Source organism: Glycine max, chromosome 2 (assembly GCF_000004515.6).
Source record: "Glycine max cultivar Williams 82 chromosome 2, Glycine_max_v4.0, whole genome shotgun sequence".
Lineage (NCBI taxonomy): Eukaryota > Viridiplantae > Streptophyta > Magnoliopsida > Fabales > Fabaceae > Glycine > Glycine max.
Window position 1 is genome coordinate 13616129 of NC_016089.4, and position 26272 is coordinate 13642400.

The 26272-nt window shown below is 34.1% G+C and overlaps 1 protein-coding gene and 1 pseudogene across 1 annotated transcript in view; both read right to left on the reverse strand.

Annotated features, from left to right (window-relative positions):
• Window positions 1–1972: 1972 nt before the first annotated feature.
• On the reverse strand, window positions 1973–11593 carry LOC102664197 (phosphoenolpyruvate carboxylase 4-like; annotated as a pseudogene).
• Window positions 11594–11825: 232 nt separating this feature from the next.
• Window positions 11826–26272, reverse strand: part of LOC106794261 (phosphoenolpyruvate carboxylase 4) — a 33946-nt gene continuing 19499 nt past the window's right edge. The window contains 10 exon segments of the mRNA XM_041012618.1: window positions 11826–12286; window positions 12426–12515; window positions 13083–13178; window positions 13261–13337; window positions 14014–14092; window positions 14265–14333; window positions 14457–14534; window positions 14786–14874; window positions 15114–15276; window positions 16262–16372. Coding sequence (XP_040868552.1) covers window positions 15139–15276; window positions 16262–16372 — 249 coding nt within the window. The 3' untranslated portion in view covers window positions 11826–12286; window positions 12426–12515; window positions 13083–13178; ... (4 more) ...; window positions 14786–14874; window positions 15114–15138.

Below are 26272 nucleotides of genomic sequence, written 5' to 3' on the forward strand. Positions count from 1 at the left end.
CATCAAAAGATGTGTTTTACTGTGATAGATCTACTTTGACTAAAAGGAACTGATTTTTTGTTATAGTGATCAACACGAAAGCCAATCATAGTGGTTTTCCTGCATGAAGCAGGATATGCGTTTAATGCAAGCATTAAATGATCTAATAACCACAAGCTTCAGATGCAAGCTCAAAGGAAAATTATAATCGTTTAGAAACAACAAACACTTGAAAATGAAAACCTATAAATACTAGATGCTTTGAAGAAATGAGTAACGAACCTACACGCTATCATTCAAATTCTTTATGTAGAAAACTCTTTGTATATTCTTATAAAGTTTGAAAAGCTCTCAAAACATCTTGAATACTCTAAGACAAAAAACTAAATGCTTAGATTTCACATTTGTTTGTAAGATGATTAAGATTTAATCAGTTAGCAAATCAAACAACATATCTTCTTATTTGTATAGAACCAACAGTGGCATGGTAGGACAAAGAATATTCGGTTGTTAAAGCTTGGCGATAAACTTTGTTGTGAGAGCTAAAAGTAACAGTGACAAATACTTGTAACTTATTGCTAACCAAAAACTGAACTTCGTCTGAATGGTAGACACAAACCAATATAAATATGTGTCTTACTTTCTTTTTAGTTATCTTTTGTCTTAAACTGACATAGTGTTTGAATTTGATCATGTTTGAAAAACATATTCTATTTTTTAAAATATGTTTCCATCGTTTAAACTTGTTTTTGCGCAAATTTGTTATCTCTTTTTATTAAGTTATACTTCAAATGATAACTTTAGTTTTCACGAAAAAAGACTTAAGAAAATTCTAAAATTACAATTTAACCCCTTATGATATTTCTATTTGTAGTTACTTTTTTTAAGACTTTACTTTTGATCACTTAATCACATTGAAATTCATAGTCTATTAAATTTATTATTAAATAACCTAATTATTGCACAAGTTTTTGTGGAGACGACTCTATTTATCGCTATTGCTACCTGAGGGATTTAATACTCTTGCCAAAATTCCAATAACAAATTGGAAAAAAAATACATAAAGCCTTCGTTAAGTTTGGGCGAGAAACATTGGCTGAAGACTCAACTTGATTTGTATAAATATATATTAAGATTTCCTTTCAATTTTACTCTCATTCCTCAAGCTCTCAAGTCATGGTTCCCTCCCATTTTAAATTCGAAACAAGCTCCTAGATTGGAATGCCAGCAGAAAAAAATGATTTAATCATGCTTTTTTTAACTATGACCATGATCTCAAATGTACCAAACAAATGTCCACAATGTCTTCTAATGAATTGACTTTAGAAGAAAACAATACTAGATTTTGTCCATCCATTTAGACGAAATGATTAGACACATGATATTTTGAAGATAAAGGATTTGGTGTTCATGATATTTTGAAGACAAATGTTCATGAATATTTTTTATCTAAAACTTTATATATATATAACCAAAATCCTGCTGTTTATATGTATAATAAAAACAACTTAACTACAATTATAAAAAATTAAAAATATTCATCAAATAATATAGTTATGTATAATGAAATGAATTTCTCCTCTTAATTTAATTTTTTTAACGTTTTTTAACTTTACCAAAATATTCTTTCTTTGTCAAAAGTTAGACTTCAATGTTATTTAAATTTTTATATTTAAAATATTAAATTATTAATTATTTTTTATTTTTACGTTAATTTGTAACATAAAATAATTGATTGTTTTTATTATTTAACTAAGGATCAGTTTGTTTAAACTTTAAAAAAATTGTGAAATAAGTGTTTTTTTAAGAAACATATAAAGTTAACTTCTCAAAAAGAAGTAGAAAATTAATATTTTTTAAACCAAAAGCAGTTTCAAACATATCAAAATATAAAAAAATCTGTTTATTTTATCTAAAAAATATTTTTTAATAAATAGGTTTGAATAAATGGACCCTAATTCAAACACTATCAATGTTGCTTCTGAATTAGACGTTTTACAAATTTACGTGCATCCTGAATGTCATTCAAACCATAATTGTTTTCATCACAATATGTTAAACTAAACAAAAAATTTCCAAGAATCCTCACAAAACAAAATCATACCAATTACCAAAATCAAATTGGAAATGGGTCGAAAGCTCCTTTGACCATTTTCTCAAGAGGCCCAAGCAGAGGGTGTGACAAATGATCCCACTCGTACCAATCCCAACCATCACACTTGGTAGGTTCAAGATTTTGTGGAACTTGTTCTTTAACTACATCCACATCCACCATTGCCCTCATGAAAATGGTCACATAGTGACACTTTTTTGGCTGCTCTAACATAGTTTGTTACTGTCAAAATCTGAGTTTCCTATGTCCAACTATGTTTCCTCTTTCACTTCTCTTGCAGCGCATTCCTCAAAACTCTCCTGAAAAATTAAAATGCCCCCAAATTAGTTAGATAAAATAAATTTAATTAACAATTTGTTATATTTATACTATCATTTAAGAGTTTAATATCTATGTAATAATAGAATAAATCAAACTTACCATACCTGATGAATTGTGATTAGATGATTCTATAAAATATATTACACTATCTATGCATAATTCTTTTCTCATCATTTAATTATTAAACAAAGTACTATATTTTTTTAGTTATCTACAATAACAGTAATGGAGTTTAAACATAAAACATCATACAAACTTAGTAACTTTCCTTTCACCCAGCTAACCTTGGTGGGTTTTAATTATAAATGATAATTTTTAATTTTATTTTATAAAAATTACTTTAAAAATAATGCTTAGAGTAACTTTAATTAAAAAGTATTAGGAACATAATCATCTAATTCTAACACATTTTTTATTTAAAATTTATTAAAAATTTAAAAAGTAAAACTCTTTTAAAAAAATAGTTCATAATAAAGATTATGTTTAAAAGAATATTTAAAAAAATATATTACTAACATGTTTTATTTAATTAATAATACAATTTTGTTTTACTAATAATAAAGCATCAAAATTAAACTAAACACAAATAAAATTTGCACTTAAAAAAAATAAGCTGCACTAACTAAGGTCAGTTTAATAATAATAAAAATTCATAATTTATATAAAATTCTAATTTATTTTTACGCCCATATTAAGTTCAAATAATAATAATAATAATATAAAAACAAAACTAAGCATTACTCGATTATTTCGTTTTCAAAATGTTTGACGAAAAAAAAAACATAATATGAGAGAGAGTAAGGGAGTGACCGAATTCGAGGTGGCCGCCTAGAAAGGTGAAGGTGGCGTTGCCGACAGCGGAGCGGCAACGACCGAGGAGGATCAATCTGCCCTTCAAGAGGAAGACGACAACCACCACCCGCAGCTCCGACTCGCCACTGTTGTTGTTTTTGTTCTCTATTTCTTTTAGGCTCTTGTTTCACCTCATTGTTACTATGTTGCTAGTCAACACTCAACTTCTGCAGTGTTGAATTATCCAATAAGTGAATGACATGTGGTCTAGTGGTTGTTTTTCTACGAACATGTGTAAACAAATTATTTGTTAGATCAAAATTAATTGTTACAAAATTTATTATCTAAATTTTCATGCGCATTAAATATTAAAAATTTTAGTGTTACATATAGTGACATTAATTATTTTATAATATAATTGATTTATTAGTTTAGTTGGTTAGAGTGTTGTGCTAATAACACAAAACTCGAAGGTTTGATTCTTGTTTGGGTCATTAATTTTAAATTAATTTGTAAAACATTTTTGAAAAAAAAATAAAAAAAAAATTATTTGAACCACTTATGGATTGGACAATCCTTAAGCTTCAACACTCGTTTGATGGGTGCACCATCTCTTATGCTGGGTGCGTGTAACAAAGCCCCATTATGGAATGGACATCCATCAACTACCATAGAATGGACTTAATTTAGTTTATTGGGACCGATAATAATAGTCGTTTACAACACTTGTCATAAACTTGTAAAAATAAATGTAATAAATTTTGTAGGGAGATAATTACATTATTTTAAAAATTAATATATAAGTATATTTTCCTTCAATTATACATTGTCGTATATGATAAAATTGTTGATTTTAATAATAATTATTTTAAAATCATATTGATAATATTTTTTATTAATCAATAATGTTAATACAAATATATATTTACTTAACTTACATTTAAAAGATTTTTTAAATGACCTATAGTTTTACCTTTTAACCAAATAAGTTTTTTTTATAAAATTTTATGCATAAGGTTAACTTTTTTTATATAAAAAAAAAAGTTTGGCTTAACCTAGGCTCTATATAGGATAGGCCATAGGCTTGTATGGAGCAGTTTGATGTATTCTTTTTGCTACAAACTAGATCTTGATAAAAAAAAATGTATATATTTAAAATTCAATAGTACCATCCATAAAAAAATTCAGTAGTACCTTAAACAATATTATTTTCTATAAAAGAATTGTCGTTCTTGTGAAACCAGAAACAAAACACTCAGAATTCTTGTGAAACCAAAAAACAAAAAACTTAGATGAGTAGATACCCTTTTTTTAGTCTTGATGGAACTGGATATAATAATTGATTTGAAGGACTTCATTTAACCCCATTTTAAATAATATAAGAAAAAATAAAAAATCTTAGTCAATTCAATTGAAAAATCTGCACCAGTCCTCGATTTGGCCGATTGCACCAAATTGGCTCTTAGCAAAGTTAATTCTGAGACCAGATACCATTTTAAATCTTTTGAGAATAGCCTTAATAACTGTGACATTATCCATAGATTGTTCCCCAAAGAAGATAGTATCATCAGCAAATTGTAGTATGTTGACTGGGATCTTTTTCTTTCCCACCATAAAACTGTGGTAGCAGTTTTTGGAAACAGCTGCCCTCATCATGCCTGTCAAGCCTTCAGCAACTAGGTCAAACAAAAAGGGAGCCAATGGATCCCCTTGTCTCAAGCCTCTTTGAGGTTTAAATTCAGAAGTAGGACTTCCATTCACTAGTATAGATATTGATGTTGATGAAAGACACCCCTTAATCCAGCCAATCCACTTTTCATGAAACCCCATTCTTCTCATCATGTAAAAGAGGAAATGCCAAGACACAGAGTCATATGCTTTTTCAAAATCAACTTTGAACACCAAACAAGGTCTTTTAGATCTCCAAACCTCCTCAACAATCTCATTAGCAATTAAAACTCCATGAAGCAACTGTCTGCCTTTAACAAAAACTGATTGCCTTTCATCTATGAGATGATTCATAACCTTGCTAAGCCTATTTGATAGTACTTTGGCAATAATTTTGTAGACACAGCCTATTAGAGATATTGGTCTGAAATCACTAATAAGTTGAGGGTCCTTGATCTTGGGGATAAGAGCAATGAATGATGAGTTGAGACCCTTGGGGAAGACTGCATTCACATAAAATTCTGAGAAGAACCTAAGGAACTCAGGTTTCAGCTCCTTCCAGAAGTGCTTAATGAAGCTAAAATTAAGCCCATCAGGCCCTGGGCTTTTTTCACTGCCACAAGCCCACACTGCACTAGATATCTCCTCCTCTTTGAAGGGTTCCACCAACATCTCACTTTGGATTGAACGCAAGACATTAAAAGAGACCCCATCTAAGTTGGGTCTGTGCAGGTAAGGTTCAACAAATCTGCCTTTAAAATGCTGAAGAACTGCATCCTTAATGGCAGAAGGGTTTTCTACCCAACTACCATTAATTTGCATCCCCCTCAAGGCATTCCTCCTTCTGCTAGAATTAATGATTTTGTGGAAGTAGGAAGTGTTGCTATCTCCCTCTTTGATCCACTTACATCTAGACTTCTGTCGCAATATTGATTCATGAAGAATAGATTGCTCCCAAAGGTCAGATTGGGCTTTCTTGAGCTCTTGAACTTGCTGATCAGTAGGTTGAGCTGTGAGGGAATTCTCCAAGTCATTCAGCTTATGCTGGATTAGCTTTACCTTGTTGCCCAAGTCTCCACAATTTTCTTTGCTCCAGGTTTTTAACCTTTGCTTAATTTTCTGAAGTTTGCATTTCAAGGCATATCCCCCCCATCCCATAGGCTGATTAGCAAACCAGCAGTCCCTCACCACCTTATTGAAGTCCTTATTGTGCAACCAAGCATCAAAAACCCTAAAAGGCTTAAGGCCCCAATCAATATTTTTAGAATTCAAAATGATAGGGCAATGATCTGAGTAGTTCCTTTCAAGGTTGTGTTGGGAACTATCAGGCCACTTGGATACCCAATCATCAAAGACCAGCACTCTGTCTAACTTGCTCTTACAAGAACCATTAGGCCTAACCCAAGTAAAGGGCTTGCCCAAGCAAGGAATATCATCTACCTCCATTTCAGCGAGCCACTCATTAAATTCAGCTATAAGATTAATGTCTGCATTACAAAGAGTGCTTCCCATTCTTTCAGCTGGGTGTTTAATGCAGTTGAAGTCCCCTACAAGGCACCAGCACTGAACCTGGGACTGATTCTTCATTAAATATAGCCTCTGCCATAACTGTCTTTTGCTTTCTAGCTCACAAGAAGCATAGATATTAGCCACCACTACCCTCTGACTTTCTACCAGCCATACCCCCTCCAACATGATGAAACCCCTTTCAGCTATTTTAATATCAACCTGGAAGTTATTGTTATTCCTGACACAGAAAAGCCCCCCAGCTGTATTGACCGCAGGAAACCATTTCCAATCAAAGTCTGACTGACCCCACAGAGCCTGACAAAGTGCCTTGTCAATGGAATCCCTCTTTGTTTCTTGCAAACAAAGAAGATCTATCTTATGCTTCCCAACCAAATTCCTGATAGAGGCCCACCAAATTCCTGACCCAACCCTCTAATGTTATAGGATAGGATATTCATTTATGAGGTTTCCTATTCCCCAACTCCTTAGCTTCATTTCTGTCTCTACACTCCATAGAAGCATAACTGTGAAGGAAATGTAGGTTATCTGTAACTGTCTCCATGCCTAAGTTTTCTCCGAGATGCCATAATTGTTGAGCCTCTTGCAACACCTTATCACTGCACTCAATTATGCTTTTTAACCTCCTTTTTGAGTCCACGTAACTCTGATTTTTGACCTTATCCTGATTGGCAAGTTGATCTGCTAGAGCCTGGATGCCATCTTGAAGTTGAGGATGCTTTTCCTCAATCTGTGAGAGTCGGGCCTTAAAGAGAGAGTTTTGTTGTCGAAAGTAAACTTTAGAATACTTGTCTGGAGTCTCTTTTATGGATTGGATTACAGGTAGGGATTCCTCCTTATGGCACCCGTCAGTTTTCAAAATTGGGCCTAAATCATTACTTAGCCCACCCTCTTTTTGATTCTGCACAGCTTGCACCCCCAAAAGCTCAACTGGGTGGATGTCTTCTTTATTACACCCTCCTTGAGTCGAAATTGGGCCCTTAATGCAACCTGGCCCAATTCCTTGTTGAATCTGCCCCGATAAAGAAGGAGAGAGAGACTGCGTGACATGTCCCTCTTCTTCCCCGATAAAGGTCTGGTCAGCAGCTACTTTCGCTCCACCATTCAAATACTTTCCCTCTATGTGATTCCTGTGCCTTCGATCATCCTGTAGGGTATTATAGCAGGTTACCTCTTTGGTGTTAGCAGCTTCCTCTTCTGTTCCTGCGAAGCTGTCCCCTAGGTTGAGCTTACCAAAGCTAGAGCCCAGCATACCTTCTACAGTGCCTTTTGACTTTTCTTTGGGTGTAACGTCTGCCTGGATATTACCCAGGGGTCTAAGATCACAACAGCGCACATCGGTCCCTCCTTCTGCCCGTTGGGTACGAGACGGAGACAATTTCTGGTTGGGCAGCTCCGGCGAGAAGGAGAAATTGGTATTAGTGTCGTCAAGAACATCACCAACCTCCCCTTCGTCGTCCGATGTTATCATCTCCGACCACCCATCGGACGGCGAGCTTCCTTTCCGGTTCGACCCACCTTCGAACCCTGTCTCTTCCACAATCCATACCCGATACTCAAGCTCCCCCACACGGATGATGACCTCCGACCTTATCAACGGCGGAAGCGGTGTCCGCACCAATACTCGAGCCCGGTCCAATCGTCGGCGGTCCTCTGTGTCATCGTCTGACTCGATGACATCCCCAATAGCAGCTACAGCCCTCCTGATATTTTTCATTTCCCACACCTGTATCAGAAATCCCCACAGCTGGAGCCAAACAACCCTGTTATTGGGTCTACATTTCGGCGTCCACTTCTCCAGTGAGTAAAAGAGAGAATCATCGCTTTCCGTCTCTGATTGAATGAGGAGTTGAGCTTTGTCATCGGACATCCCAGGGAGAAGAACCATGTCGTCTCCGAGGAACTTAGTGCGGACGTTATATCCTAACTCCCAAGTGATACGATCCTCTAAGGTTTCCACCTCCATCACCTTCTTTAGCATGCCCACCCAGGTTTCGTTACACCAATATTCCCCGCCTTCATCTGGGTTGATCAGAATAGTTGGTGTTTGTGCCTCGTCTGTCCTTTTGTCTCCTTGGCACCCCCCTTTAGTCACCACGTCCACATATGATCTCCGAAGAGCACCAGTAGTTATCCCGCAGGGCTTACTTGCTTCGTCGGTGTACTTCCTCCTAATGGGGTTCTTTTTCTACAACTCTGTATTCCGAACTGGTCTGTCGAACCTAGGAAGGTTGACAAATAGTTTACAATCGTTGATGAAGATGTTGTCCAGTCTCACCTCCAATCCTTTTGCATCCGAGACTCCCTTGAACCGCATGAACCCGTATCTCCTGCCATCCTTGTTGAGCCTTTTAGCGATGTATACTTCACGTACGTCACCCCAGTTTTTGAAGTGCCTCCATAGCAACTCTGCATTAGCTTCGTCGGGGAAATGGGTGAAATAAAAGGAGGTAATGTCGGCATTGTTCCTCCAGTTAAGGCGATAGTGTTTGTTGTTGTCCCCTATCTCCAGATTCTGTGATTGTCTTCCCGCTAAAGAGGATTTCTGCATAACCTTCATTGATCTTCTGCTTACCACCTTAGTCCAGTTTTCTTCCTCAGCGTAGTCATTGTCCCTTCCGAAAATGTTGACTGGTCGCCCTCCATATGGTTCTTCCCTTCAATCCATACTCCTCCATCTCCTTGAATGGGAACCGTTTGGAGTTCTTCTGTTTGTGCTAGTCCTCGCCGTGTTTCGATACTGCTTCACACTCGTCCTCGCCGTGTCTGTTTCGCTCCATCTCTCATTTCTTCTGTCTCTGTCTGTCACTCTCCTTCTCTCGCGCCCTCTCTCTCTCTCTCTCTCTCTCTCCCTCTCTCTCTCTCTCTTTCTCTCTCATCTTTTTTTGTGAAGTGGTCTTGTAGGTGTGTAGTATGATAGATGCATTCTGGTTGAACAACTCTTGAGCAAGAAAATCAACCACTCCTTGGAAGCTCTGTTTACGTATCAAGGAGGAATGTTGAAGTGCTAATACACAGTTTCAGTCGCATGTTCTGTTCTAGATATTTTGATAAGGGGTATGAGCTTAATTGAAATTAGGAAAAAGATATGTATGATTAATTGAACCAGTTGATGTTTGTAATATTTGCTGATATAGGCAGTTACAGAAGGAGTTTCAGTCCTTATTTTGGGTAAATTTGTATCAAAGTTTGAATTGACTTTTAGCTGGCTTTGAACTTCCTCAAAGTGTAGTGTACTAGCCTTGGTTTACACCATAAACTAAGTTCATAGATCTAGAGTTTAACTTTAAACCTAAAAAGAACAAAAAGCAAGTTATAGGTAATGTAACCAGTCAAAGTTGTAGACTAAAGTTATGCAAAATAAACTCTCAAACTTCAATCAATAATATTGAAAAATGAAAAGAAGCTCAAAATAATTTAAATATCAACTTCTTTCCTTTTCTTAAAATGAAAAGTTTTACCATCCTACTGGATATAGAGCTTGTAAAGCTTTGCTATGTATAACAATCTCACCTCTATACTGGGAGGAACCAGTGGTCTCTTCCCTTTCAACTCTCTAGTTAAGAAGTCCAGTTTCTTTTCTTCATCCCATTCACTGTACGTGCCCATATCCAAATACCTTGTAATTACATCAATGGTTTCAGCATGTCTGCTTGATTCCTGTCACACTGCTAGTTTCAGGCCACAACTGATTATCCAAACAATAATGAACAAAAAACTTTGAAACATACCTGACGCAAGTCAAGCTTCATTAACACCATGCCAAAAGTAGCAACTCTTCGAATCAGATCAGCTAGTCGACCATCAGCTAGCACCCCAGATCCACATAATTGCTGGAGAAATGTAGAGCTAAATGATAATTCTGCACAATATTAGAGGGTAAAAGGGTAGAAAAGAAAGAATACCAAAGATTCATAACAAAGGAGAAGAGGTTCCAAAAGCTGATATTTTGTTTCATAATAATCCATAGGATCATGTTTAGATGGACCATGTCGATAAGAATCTCCAACCGTCTACGAGTTCTCAGAAGCTAAACACATGGAACGAAAGATAATATTACCGGTTATTAAGACAATATATAAAATCTGCATATTCAATAAAAATGTAGATGTGATTTAGTTTTAATGGCACCCCAGGATACAAATCCTCCACAGACAATATTCAAATCAAAACTAGGAAAATATATTTTTCATACTATGCATATCCTAACGTATATATGGTTCTATCTATATAATCATCTTCACTGTGAAAGCCGTGGAACAAAGCAAATAGGATTGATCTCAAGATTAGTACATTTAACAGTCTTTGACCAAAAAGCAATATGATTTCATCATATCCAGGAACGTTCCTAATAATGCATATAAATTAATGATCCATGTGTCTGCTATCTGTCATTCTACACAAAGACATTTTGCAATTGAATTTCAAATCCGTAGTGCCAAGGCTCAAGTTCAAAAGTCCTTCACTCTTTATCTACAAATAATACAGAAAATATCAATATATGCTGAAATCAATCTCGTAGAGCTTTATTTGCCACAACGTTTTCTACAATAATATCAATCCTTAGTGGTTCTGCTGACTTAATTTCATAACCACGTCTTTCTCCCTAAAGGAAAAATCAAGCCAACAACATAAATAAAGATAAGATAAAAAAAAATATGGTTTTAGATTGTCCATTTACGGGAAAATATTTTGGACTCCCAATATTTCCAAATTATTTGCCGTGGAACTTCACTTCTAAACCAAAATGTAGTTTCTACCAACCCAAACAAACAAACAAAAAGTTATGCAATATCATTTATTTCATTTGCAAACTACAGTCTACACGGGCACATTTAGTACATGCCTGCCAGGTTATAAAGCTAAAAACTCCTAAGACATAAGCAGCATAGTTTTGTACAAAATAAAACAGCAGAAACTGAATACATGTGTCCATGCAACCAATTTTGAAGCATTGTTGAAGTAAACCAGAAGTAATACCTTAACTTTTATATATTCAAGGACAACTCTATAAGGAGCAATTCCAGGAACCTGAGTTTGGCTCCAAAAGCCTCTGAAAACTGGTCCTTCCTATTTGGGATTCTGCAAACAGTTTCCTCTGAGCAACAAGTTGACTAGAGTTGAAAGAAGGAGAGTATGTCATTGAAACTAATGAAGAACTGGAATTTGGTAAAATTGGTATTGACAAACGGGCATTTTATTGTCAATCTCATATCATTCAATTGGAAAAGATTTGACAAAGTGGATTGGAGGTAAAAGTTGACAGGTTGATGTCTATGGAAAATTAGGAAATCTACTGAATTGATCTACCTTGTGATTGGGTTGTCTACTGAAAATTAGGCCATGTGTCTGGGATACTCAGATCCACCCTCTTCTACATGAAATGTAACATTCAAACCAGAACTTCATACTAATAGATAATGCATAAAAGAAGACCAAAGAGGGATTAAATGAATGACCAAAGCCTCAAGGATAAATAGATAGAGCATAATATCATCATTCAAAATATTACACGGTAATATTAAGGGTTTCAAAAGGACCATCAAATTCACATGATAATCTAACACAATAAAGAAAAAAAATAAAAAACTATACTATCTTTAAGTGGTTCAATTTGCCTGTGCACATGAACTAGTGTTACTTCTTGACAAACAGTATCCAGAGGTCACATGATATAAAACAAAGATGACTGCTATGCCCATTAGCATTTGGAAGATATCAACAAACACAAAACTAAACAGACAAACCTTTTAGAATTTCATGTGCCAGTTCTGACAACTTATCACTGCACTGGTTCATGGATAGCTCAAATCTTAGGCCATCCACTTCCCGAATGTAGAGGTCAATCGCCATCCATCTTGACAGAAGTGAAACATCTTTTGTGACCTGAAGAACAAAACGAAAACCAATTACACAATCAGATTTGAATAACAGGGTCAAATCAAACGCAAATATTCTTCAAGAAAATCCCACTCCTAGGTAAGAAAAAAAATTTCTTGTAATTTATTCGTAATGTTTGAATTACACGCTACAAACTTTAGTAATTGAAACAGCAAAGCACATCCTTCAACTGTAGTAACATCAACACCGACCACAATCAAGCTTTATCCCACACCTGATGGAGTCAAACACGGATCAGTTAATATCAGAAACCAATTTTTCTTTAAAAGCCATTTTTCTGTCCATATCTAAAGAACAATAACAACAATAGTGATGTTAGCTACATGGATCACACAATGTTACTGGGTTCAGTTAAAAACCAAATTCTCAGGCTATTCATGTCTAAATACATTCAATGTAATTTTACATTGGCTATCAACTGCCCAAAATTACCCACCTCTTTTATCCTAGCCTGAGACAATATAAAATTTGACTAAAAAGTACAATATTGGAAAAGTTCCAAGAATATTATTCAAACAAATATTTTGCATGTTAAAAGCTCATTTATTTTTGTCTGCAGTTTTCCCAGTTCAATCATCATTAAACTTGCACTTTCCAAAATGACAGGCAGTAATACTGGACATCTTCAGGTTGTCAATAATATAATGATATTACAGATTCAACTATGCTTCCACTACTAGAAAACTTCTCACGTGTTGAAAAAGAATCATGTAGTTATTTGAGAAAATGAAATCACATAGTAAAAGTACAGGCAGCATGAATGGATATTTGAAGATGCTACCTTTGCTGTCACATTTGGGTTTCCGTCTCTATCACCTCCCATCCAAGATCCAAATTTTATTGGAGTGCAAGTCAATGGAAGTGGTTTTCCTGTGTGCTGCAAGGAAAGATAAATTGCACTGAAAATCTTAAAGAGAAAGAATGTACAAGTTAATTGACATAAATTAAAGATGACAAACCTTCTTTAAAGCGCTGCTAACTCGACGTAAATAATGAGGAACAGCTTTTCAGAGTGACTCCTCCACAATATTCAATACTGGGAGAATTGAAAAATAAATAAACCAAGGGATTCTTCCACTTCTTTTTCTTTTAACAGTGAATCAAATCATGCAAGAGATGACATATTGTTAGATCTCAATATAGACCAGTTATCTGGAGGGTCTATTCTAGAAGGAAGAAATCGAATTAGTTATTAGTTTAATCTTTAGGGCCATCTATCTTTATTATTCTATCTTTATCTTTATTATTCTTTATCTTTATTATTCTATCATCTAATCTTTATTATTCTATCTTTATCTTTATTATTCTATCTTTATCAATTAGTTGGATTAGGATATTATAAATAAGAGTATTCTCATTAGAGGAGGGGGTAGAGAAGAATTAGAAATTGTAAAGGGTTTTCCCTTGGAAGAAGGTTTCCTTCTTGAATAAATTCAGTTTGCTCCCAGTATTTTCCGTATATTCTTCTATTTTCTGTTTCTCTTGTTTTCTCTGCTGTTAGGGATATTCAATACCCTAACACATATAAATTGTCAAGGATTCTCTCTTAAAAGATTGATTTATTATGTGTTCATGTAGGTGCCTTTGGGGATAACAAGGACAAAACTCTTGAACACTTGGTCAAAATGGCCATAGACCATTCTTAGGAACAACTAAAAAGCCTAAAGCTAAGAGGTAAAGTATATCTAACATATAATACTCAACCAGCTTACCTGCCCTAGCTTCATCAACTGGAGTGGGTTTTGAACGCCTAAGTTCATCTGTCTGCCATATTGAAGTTTTCTCTCCCACCTAAAAAAGCCAATATGATTGATGAGAATAGAAATAAAGTGTTAGAAAAAGGAAATCCACTATCCATTCACATTTAAAGATAAGCTACCACACTGAAAAACTAGTGGATTTTTTACTTTTGGGGTACAAACACCGGTGGTTAAGTAGAATGGAAATAGTTCAAGAATGGTACCAGATCTTCAATCCACATATCTCGATCTTCAGGGCTAAGATCAGGTCAATCATTATAATCCAAAAGATGCTGCTTGAAGGTGAAAAAGTAGTTAGAGACAACACACTTCCATAATATTTGAGAGATGATATCATAAAGTTAAAGGCTCAAGCTTCCAGTAATTTAATATATTCAGAAAAGAGAACAACTCACAGCAATTTTAAGGTGTTTATATTGCAAGGTACGATGGTTAATTTGAGTGGGATGAGCAGTGAGAACAATTTCAACCTCCTGTGGCAACATAAATGAAATTAGATTTTGAATGACAATAGCAATTGGAACCAGATTCTGTTAAAATCCCTGGCAATACACACATAATGTTTCACTAAATTAATAACAAGATAATTGTCAAGAAAGAAAATAATTACATGCTTTAATCTCAGCTTGCAGAGTGCATAGACAACGAAAGATCATATACTTATTTTCATCTATACGTCTCAGACTATGCAGATTAACCAGAAATGAGGAACAAAACCACAGACCTGCTTGAACACTGTCTTATAAAAACAGGTTGTTAAAGATATCATCACAAGATTTTGCAGCAAGAACCATATTTCCTCCTTTACGAACCCTGCAAAATTCCTCCTTTACGAACCCTGCAAAAACATAACTTGTTCAAGACTATCATACTGGGGTAATCTTAGATTAAAGAAGTATAGTATTCCCTCAATGTTGTTATTAGTCAAAGGTTCGGCTTATTTTGGAGAGATTGCGGCTTAATTTTGCACAGAGCTCAGCCAAATAAAGACAAGACAAATTATCAACTAATGGAATAAAAATACAACAATAGTTGGAGACAAGAATGTATACCTATGGTGGGTTTAAGCTATAACCATCAAAGTAAGATGATGGCTAAAGGCAGAGCAAGGGGCAAAGCTTCTTCCAGTGTCATCTTGGATAACTCTGAAGCCAATTGCTTCTCTAGCATCTCAGCCAAGTCCTCCATTCCCGCTTGTCTCATATTACAAGCACTCTAAATACCAAAACAAACTCTTAAGGAATTTTCAACTCCCAGCGATAAAGATTGTTACACTGTTAACCAATTACCAACGAAATCACACATGAATAAAGGTCAATTTTTCAATTATATGGCAATTCATGATTGGATGACACGCTACATTTCTAGTTAGCACTGTTGCTTGTTAGGAAAAAAAAGAGTAAACCACCATTTGAGTCTGTTACATTAGTTCTTACATATAGTCCCTAGCTAAAAGCTAAAACTAAGGAAATTTTAAATAAGTTCCTGAAAATACAATCTGTCTATCACATTAGTCCAAAAATATAAGAAAATTGTGAATTAATGATAATATTAATAAATGTTTAGGGGCCAAAATGGCAATAAGTAGTTATGTTTAAGGACTTAATGAATTCTAGAGACTTATTAGAAATTTCTTTAATTTCAAGGATGAATTTATGTGACAATGCATTACACTTTCACGAACCAAAATGATGATTCACTAAAGGCAAAAACTGTAACTGATACAAAGCAATTGAATTTCCAAACTGAACAAGGAATATTGAAGATTCCATTCGTAACATGAGGAACCCAAAAACTAACTAAAAAAGCAATTAAATTTCCAGCATACGAGGTTTAGCTCAGTCATTATTTGAGTCTTTGCATAAAACAAGAACCCCACATGCATGCGCATTACGCATGTCATGTTTCAACTTTCGCCCATTTCCTCCACAACCGAACAAAACCAAAGACTAATTGATAAAACAGTGATGAAATCACAACGACAAGAACAAAGATAACAAGAAAAAAGAAATTAGAACCCCATCACCGAAAATTCACAAAATCAAGTTAAAATCATTAACAGCATACTCCAATAATTCTAGGAAAAGGTAAAGAAGCAAAACCCATTAAAGAAAACACCAAAAAAAAAAGTGGGGTATTGATTAAAAACCCAAAAACAATTATTTTAAGTGAAAAGAAAAAAGAAAAGAAAAATGAGAACCTGTGAAAGGACTCGAATTTTTTCGAGCTTGTCAACGAAGGTGGAGCCAGCCTCCCTCTGGAGAATGTCGTTGAGAAGGTTCCCTAGCAATTTACAGTCATCTTCGAAGCCCTGGAAGGAGATTTCCTCCGCTATGTCGTCAGTGATGTCCGTCATTGTAATGTTCCCACACACACACACAACAAAAAACTTAACACACACAAAAAAAAACGAATACAGAAGAAGAAGAAAGAGAGTGAGAGAGAGGGTTAATATGTGTGTGGTTGAAGGAGTGAGTAGAGGAGAAAGTGGTGGCATATAATAAGGTGGCAAACAATAACTAACTGGCGCGGAGGAAGGGACCGTTGTGAAATTGTGACGTTTTACTTCCATCCACTTTATAGATTAATACATAAATTAACAATTCTTTTCTCCAATGTTTTAGGATCATATTATTATTATAATATTAATTTAAACTAAGGATTAAGTCTATACTTTAATGCTTAAAATTTGAATGCAGAAAAAGTATTTATTTATGGTGTGCTTAAAATTCGAATGCATGAAAAATATTCATTTATGGTGTAACTTAGTCAACTGAGCACTGAATTGTTATAAATTTATTTGACGAGTTTGATTTTTATGAATTAAAAAAATTTATATATTAATCATAGTATGCTAGAAAGTGCATTTGCTTTTATCGTAGAAATATTGGAGTATTTAATAATAATAATATTATAACTCTAATTGTATATTAATTAAAATATCTAGGTATATTATTGGTGTATTTTAAGTGTGTTAATAAGTTATATTATTGGTTTATTTTAAGATAATATCTAGGTATAATTTGTTAACGTACTCATATTAAAAAAACAAGTATATATACATTAGTAAACTGGTATATATATTAAAAAAATTCAAAATGTTATTTTTTTGTCAAGATCTAAGCTTGAACATCTGAACCTAAGTAGCATTTTTTAGTTAAATTTTAAATGTAATTTTTGGTGATTAAAAACAATCATAAATTACAAAATAAAAATTAAAAAATCAAATCACAATTTGTGGCTGTACAAAAACCACCACACACGTCCAAGGCAAGAGATTCAGATTGAGGGCCCAATTGGTGGCTAGAACAACGGTGTTGCTGGCAAAGTTCAATGTAATCACTGACAACACCATCATAGTCACCCAACGCATCATCAAGAAGCTTCCAATAGGGACAAACTTCAGGCTCACAAATTGCAAGTCCACCCCCGCAAAGCCTCCACCCTACACTCTCACAGATCTGGTTGTCGATGTAGAGGCATCCATCGGAGGAAGAGGCAGTGGTGCACAGTGTCAGGGTTGAGCCAACAGAGGAGGTGGAAGGGCCGACTTGATGAGGAGGAAGTCATCGTCGGAGTCCTAGATTTGGAGGGAGAGAGAAAGAGGGGAAGGCGAACCACTTGTCATCGAGGTTGTCATGGAGGTGAGAGGAGGAGGGACAAGGGCAATAAGGCTTCGGAGTAGAAACAAAGAGGACGAAGGGTAGAGAAAGAGAAGGAAGAGAGGCTGGGATCGTTGGATTAGAGAGAGAGAGAAAGAGAAAGGGAAAGAAAAAGAAAAAGTAGGATAGTGCCTAATTTTTAGTGGACACACATGAGAAACTTAGGTTCGGATTCGTCCAAACCTAACTTCGGGCCAAAAAATAACACATTTCTATTTTGTGAGAACGAAAAACAAACAAAAAAATTTACAGAGATATATTCCAAACATTTTGACATTTATAAGAACAAAAAATATATTTTAGTCTTATTTTTATTGTTAAAAAATGAGTAATGCTACTAACATACTCTTTAACACACTCCTTCATACACACTTTTCTCCAATGTGTTAAAATGTATTGAAAACTGCAAAATCAAGAGAGAGAAAGTCATTGAATACTATGTGGGACTCACTGAATTTTGTGATTTCAAATAAATTTCAACAAATGAGAGAATGTGTTCAAAAGAATGTGTGACCCTAACATTTCTCGTTAAAAAATATAGTAGTTTACCTATATAATTGTCCTTTAGTTTATGTTAATCTAAATTAAGAGTGATTTTTTTGTTCAAATGAAAGGATACTAGATGCTAATATAGACCTTCTAATTTTTAAGTGGGTCTATGTTAACATTCCCCATTTATAGATAGATATATGAGGAATGTATCTTATATGAGGGTTAGAAGATTAAATTTGGACTGTCTAATCAAACATGAATGATCAAGATTTAATGTCATGTGACCAATTAACCACTTAAAAATTCATGTTATTTTTTTAATAAATCATGTGAATTTTTTAGATTAAACCTTAATACTCCACATATAAGATGTTTCCTCTTATTGGTATTGTTGTAAACTCAACGATGGTTTTTGATAAAACCGTTGTGCTTAGCTTTAAACCAAAGATTGTTTTGCAAAAACCGGTGTGTTAAGCTTCAAATCAAAGAAGATTCTATAAAAATCATCTTGAACACCTTCTTTTAAAGACGGTTTTTCAAATTAAAAAATATTAGTCAATTATTGTTTCATAAAATAAAATAGTAAACAAAATGAAAAATTATTTAAAATGAATTTTTGTAACCATTTTTCTGGCAATTTAATTTTTTTTAACCGACTTGACTTGTTCATCATCAATTTCTTTTTTTTAGTTTTTTCTTCTTGGGTTTTCTTGACCAATGACATGGACAATTCATGTGTTTTCCAAAAAATAAAATTATGGTTTTCATCAGTTTTCAATTGAATTGACTAATATTTTTTTATTTTTTCCTATATATTAATCAGAATATGCTAGACTCATAGAAAAATCATATTTTATAAGAAAGGTAACTTTTTAATTGTCAAAGTGCATTTGCTTTTATCATAGAAATATTGGAGTATTTGGTAATAATAATAATAATAATAATAATAATAATAATAATAATATAACTATATAACTCTAATTATATATTAATTAAAATATCTAGGTATATTATTGGTGTATTTTAAGACAATATCTAGGTATAACTTGCTAACGTATTCATATTAAAAAAAAAAACAAGTATATATACATTTATATTAAAAAAATTCAAATATGTTATTTTTTTGTCAAGAGTTAAGCTTGAATGCATTTGAACCTAAGTGACATCTTTTAGTTAAATTTTAAATGTAATTTTTTCAGATTGAGGGCCCAATTGGTGGCTAGAACCACGGTGTTGCTGGCAGAGTTCTATGTCATCACTGACAACACCATCATCGTCACCCAACGCATCATCAAGAAGCTTCCAATAGAGGCCAACTTCAGGCTCACAAATTGCAAGTCCACCCTCGCAAAGCCTCCACCCTACACCCTCGCAAATCTGGTTGTCGATGTAGAGGCATCCATCGGAGGAAGAGACAGTGGTGCACAGTGTCAGGGTTGAGCCAACAGAGGAGGTGGAAGGACCGACTTGATGAGGAGGAAGTCATTGTTGGAGTCCTAGATTTGGAGGGAGAGAGAAAGAGGGGAAGGCGAACCACTTGTCATCGAGGTTGTCATGGAGGTGAGAGGAGGGGGCAAGGGCAAGAAGGGTTCGGAGTAGAAATAGAGACTGCGAAGGGTAGAGAAAGAGAAGGAAGAGAGGTTAGGATCATTGGATTAGAGAGAGAGAGAGAGAAAGGGAAAGAAAAAGTAGGATAGTGTCTGGTTTTTAGTGGACACACATCAGAAACTTAGGTTCGGATTCGTCCAAGCTTAGCTTCGAACCAAAAAAACAACACATTTCTATTTTGTGAGGATGAAAAACATACTGAAAATTTTGCAAGGATAAATTCCGAACATTTTGATATTTATAAGAACAAAAAATATATTTTAGCCTTGTTTTTATTGTTAAAAAAAAAAAAGAGAAATGCTACTAACATATTCTTTAACACACTCCTTCATACACACTTTCTCTTATGTGTTAAAATGTATTTAGTTGAAGAACAAGTTCCACAAAATCTTGAACCTACCAAGTGTGATGGTTGGGATTGGTATGAGTGGGATCATTTGCCACACCCTTTGGTTGGGCCTCTTGAGAAAATGGTCAAAGGAGCTTTCGACCCATTTCCAATTTGATTCTGGTAATTGGTATGATTTTTTTTGTGAGGATTCTTGGATAATCGTACGTTTGGGTTAGGTTTAATATGTTTTTGTATGGAATTTTTGTTTAGTCTAACTTATTGTGATGAAAACAATTATGGTTTGAATCGGCATTCAGGATGCACATGAACTTGCAAAATGTCTAATTCGGAAGCAATATTGATATTGTTTGAATTACGTTCCATTTATTCAAACTTATTTATTAAAAATATTTTTTAAATAAAATAAATAGATTTTTTATATTTTGAGATGTTTTAAACTGCTTTTGGTTTAAAAAATAATAATTTTCTACTTATTTTTTAGAAGTTAACTTTATATGTTTCTTAAAAAAACACTTATTTCACATTTTTTTAAAGTTTAAACAAACTGATCCTTAGTTAAATAATAAAACAATCAATTATTTTGTTACAAATTAATGTAAAAATAAAAAATAATTAATAATTCAATTTTTTTAATATAAAAATTTAAATAACATTGAAGTCTAACTTTTGACAAAGAAAGAATATAATAAAAAAATTAAATTAAGAGGCGAAATTCATTTCATTATACATAACTATATTATTTGATGAATATTTTTTAATTTTTTATTATTGTAATTAAGTTGTTTTTATTATACATATAAACAACAGGATTTTGGTTATATATATATATATATATATATATATATATATATATATATATCAAGTGTTAGATCATAAATTTTACTCTCAAAAAGTTTCAACATTATATTCATGAACATCAAATCCGTTATCTTCAAAATATCGTCTAAATGGATGGACAAAATCTAGTATTGTTTTCTTCTAAAGTCAATTCATTAGAAGACATTGTGGACATTTTTTTGGTACATTTAAGATCATGGTCATAGTTAAAAAAAACATGATTAAATCATTTTTTTCTACTAGCATTCCAATCTAGGAGCTTGTTTCGAATTTAAAATGGGAGAGAACCATGGCTTGAGACTTGGGAGCTTGAGGAACGAGAGTAAAATTCAAAGGAAATCTTAATATATATTTATACAAATCAAGTTAAGTCTTCAGCCAATGTTTCTCGCCCAAACATAAAAAAGGCTTTATGTATTTTTTTTTCCAATTTGTTATTGGAATTTTGGCAAGAGTATTAAATCCCTGAGGTAACAATAGCGATAAGTAGAGTCGTCTCTACAAGAACTTGTGCAATAATTAGGTTATTTAATAATAAATTTAATAGACTATGAATTTCAATGTGATTAAGTGATCAAAAGTAAAGTCTTAAAAAAAGTAACTATAAATAGAAATATCATAAGAAAATGGTTAAATTGTAATTTTAGAATTTTCTTAAGTCTTTTTTTGTGAAAACTAAAGTTATCATTTGAAGTATAACTTGATTAAAAGAGATAAAAAAATTTCACAAAAACAAGTTTAAACGATGGAAACATATTTTAAAAAATAGAATATGTTTTTCAAACAAGATCAAATTCAAACACATCTTTTGATGTTGTTTGAAAAATTTTAGAACTTGAACTTCATTTATTCTTCATAGGATTCGACAAATCCTAAAAGAATGTCTTGTGAGACAATTTCTGCGAAACGAATCTCAGACACAAAGTACTAAATGAAATCTTAAATATCATCTTTAATGTTGTATCAGATCATGACTTACTTATACTTCCGTCTGAAATATCAAACAGAAGATCATGAAGCATAATCTGATATCACATAAGACAAAACTTTTAACCTTTGTATTTATTTGCATCTAATCAAAATAATTAAGGGTCTTGATTCGTCTTAAAATATATTTTGACTTAACAATAACAAAAAGTAAAGATAATTGCATAAGAGTAAAGAGTTAAAAAGGAAGAAAGTTAGGAATAGGAAAAATTGTCAAGGGTAAACCTTGCGTACCTTGAGTTCCTATGAAGATGGAACTTAGTAATGGAAAGGGCCCATCAAGGGTGAATCTTGGGTTTGTCGAGCCTTGGACCAAGGACGTGTTTGCCCTGGGTTTTGTCACTTCCATGGAGTTGTGTCGAGGCTTACCAAGGACGGGCCTTGGATTTTGTAAACCCTTATGGATCAGCAAGCGCGAAGGTTGGGTTTGATGAGTCTTGCGTGCAGTGCAAGTATTGTGCTCTTACATACACGCCTCTTACAAAGTGGCAGGTACTGGAGACACGGTGGTGTCTATCAGTGGGACTCACCAAAGGAGGACCTTGGGTTTCGCAAGCCCTTTGGAGGATTGACCAGGGAATTTTCCGACTTGGGTTTTGAGCACCGTACTCTTGCATACATTGCATACATATCACTCGCCATGGGTGGTATGCACTGAAGACGTGGTGATATGATTCTGCATATATGTCACTTGCCGTGAGTGGCACACACTGGAGACTTGGTAGAGTGCTTGTGGGCATATGTCACTCAGCGTGGGTGACATGTACTGAAGTCACAGTGATGCGCTCTTACATCTTAACAAACTGGGCTAAGTATCCAGCCTGTATAAGTTCTTCGATCTTGCCGTTCAAGGCCCAACAATCTTTGGTGTTGTGTTCAATACTGCGGTGAAACTTGCAGTACTTGGTTGCGTCTGACCCTGGCCTCAGAGATTTCATTTGGGGTAGCCGGACAGGTACCTCCAGGTCGAAGGCTTCCTCAAGAATCGTGGTACGATTGGCCGTCAAGGGTATCTAACGCTCATACCGGGCCTTTTGGAGAGAGGTTGGCACTTGTCTAGCTTGTGCCTCTTGTCTGACTTGTGCAAGTAGGTCTTGGTGTTTGCTTTGCACCTTTCACACTTTTGTTTGACTTGGTAGACTTCATTCCAGAATTTGGACATTTCTTCTATCTGGATGTAACCCTTGGCTCGTTCGTGCGGCTCATCCATGCTACCAGGTAGTTTTTTGCACAAACTATCTACGAACTTGCTAGGGTGTAGTGCGAGAAGCATGGAATGCAACTTTATCTCAGGGTTGAGATTTCGGATCTGGACGACTGTGCGCCCAAATTTGCCAATGAACTTTCTGAGGGATTCATCGTCTGCTTGTCGTAGATTGGCCAAGGCAGCCAAGGTCATGCAATGAGACCTACTGGTGGCGTACTGCACACTGAATCGTTCGATGAGGGTGTCGAAGCTATCTATGGATCTTGGTGGGAGTCCACCATACCATGTCAATGTTGCTCCCTCGAGGGATATAGGGAAGACACGACATAGAATTGTGTCGTCATTGGTGTAAAGGTTTGTCTATGTTAGGAAGGCGTCCAAATGCTCGTCTGGATCTGTTGTCTCATCATACCGCTCGAGGTTAAGTGATTTCCACCCCAAGGGTATGTCTACCTCCATAACGCGGTCGATAAAAGGATGTCAATGGACAGTCTGTGTTGTTGGACGATGCATGAGAGAGACTCAGATCGTCTGCAGTGTTGCTTGAGCGTCGGGGGTGTGATTCCCCTATAAGACTTTTTATGTTATGTTCACTTAACCAAGTCGTGTGTGCCTCGTTTAAACGAGTTTATTAGAAATGCCTAATGCTATGAACCCACTTGTAGTATAAAAAGGTGGCCTAAAACACAAAGCAACGGTTCCAAAGTTTATGAATTCCAAGGCACAAAGGTAAGAGAGAGTTGTGTGGTGGTTTCCATGCTTAGAGATTCATCCCTAATTGTCTGTTTATTAATTTTTCTTTTCCCATGGTTATGAGTAGCTAAATCCTTTGTTTGTTGGGATTTAATGTAATTGGATACTGCTCACATGTAATTATTGTATTTTCCTTATTCAATAAAGTACTATTATTGTTTCTCTTCTATATTTATTATTTGTTCTTGGTCTGATCATCTTATTGCATGATTCTCTCTATTCAATTGCTTTGCAAAATTAAATTGGATTGAGAACAAAAGAGATCAACCAATGAACTTTATGCCTAGGGATAGGGTAACGATTATTGGTTATCATTTAAAACCCTAGTTCATATTGTTGGTCAATTGATTATATTACTCAAGGGATTGATAGTGCAATCAAGACACTTTGGTTTTCTCACTTAAAAGATTAAGGTTAGCAAAAATTGCAGGAATAATTTGTAATGCATGTTACGTTAACCCAATGAAGTTAATCTCCAATGATTTCATCCATTGATACAAACCAAGTTTTCTGGGCACACTAAGCTTTTGAAAAAAATCAACAATCAACTTTATTCCTTTTTAACTCTTTACTCTTATGCAATTGTCTTTACTTTTTGTTATTGTTAAGTCAAAAGATATTTTAAGATGAATTAAGACCCTTAATTATTTTTATTAGATACAAATAAATACAACGGTTAAAAGTTTTGTCTTATGTGATATCAGATTATGCTTCATGATCTTCTGTTTGATATTTCAGACAGAAATATGAATAAGTCATGATCTGATACAATATTAAAGATGACATTTAAGACTTCATTTAGTACTTTGTGTCTGAGGTTCATTTCGCAGAAATTGTCTCACAAGACATTCTTTCAGGATTTGTCGAATCCTATGAAGAATAAATGAAGTTTAAGTTCTAAAAGTTTCCAAACAACATCAAAAGATGTGTTTTACTGTGATAGATCTACTTTGACTAAAAGGAACTGATTTTTTGTTATAGTGATCAACACGAAAGCCAATCATAGTGGTTTTCCTACATGAAGCAGGATATGCGTTTAATGCAAGCATTAAATGATCTAATAACCACAAGCTTCAGATGCAAGCTCAAAGGAAAATTATAATCGTTTAGAAACAACAAACACTTGAAAATGAAAACCTATAAATACTAGATGCTTTGAAGAAATGAGTAACGATTCTTTATGTAGAAAACTCTTTGTATATTCTTATAAAGTTTGAAAAGCTCTCAAAACATCTTGAATACTCTAAGACAAAAAACTAAATGCTTAGATTTCACATTTGTTTGTAAGATGATTAAGATTTAATCAGTTAGCAAATCAAACAACATATCTTCTGATTTTTATAGAACCAACAGTGGCTTGGTAGGACAAAGAATATTCGGTTGTTAAAGCTTGACGATAAACTTTGTTGTGAGAGCTAAAAGTAACCGTGACAAATACTTGTAACTTTTGTGAAATTAGTGAAACTTGATTGCTAACCAAAAATTGAACTTAGTCTGAATGGTAGAGACAAACCAATATAAATATGTGTCTTACTTTCTTTTTAGTTATCTTTTGTCTTAAACTGACATAGTGTTTGAATTTGATCTTGTTTGAAAAACATATTCTATTTTTTAAAATATGTTTCCATCGTTTAAACTTGTTTTTGCGCAAATTTGTTATCTCTTTTTATTAAGTTATACTTCAAATGATAACTTTAGTTTTCACGAAAAAAGACTTAAGAAAATTCTAAAATTACAATTTAACCCCTTACGATATTTCTATTTGTAGTTACTTTTTTTAAGACTTTACTTTTGATCACTTAATCACATTGAAATTCATAGTCTATTAAATTTATTATTAAATAACCTAATTATTGCACAAGTTTTTGTGGAGACGACTCTATTTATCGCTATTGCTACCTGAGGGATTTAATACTCTTGTCAAAATTCCAATAACAAATTGGAAAAAAAATACATAAAGTCTTCGTTAAGTTTGGGCGAGAAACATTGGCTGAAGACTCAACTTGATTTGTATAAATATATATTAAGATTTCCTTTCAATTTTACTCTCATTCCTCAAGCTCTCAAGCCATGGTTCCCTCCCATTTTAAATTCGAAACAAGCTCCTAGATTGGAATGCCAGCAGAAAAAAATGATTTAATCATGCTTTTTTTAACTATGACCATGATCTCAAATGTACCAAACAAATGTCCACAATGTCTTCTAATGAATTGACTTTAGAAGAAAACAATACTAGATTTTGTCCATCCATTTAGACGAAATGATTAGACACATGATATTTTGAAGATAAAGGATACCCGTTCTCGGTCCTTC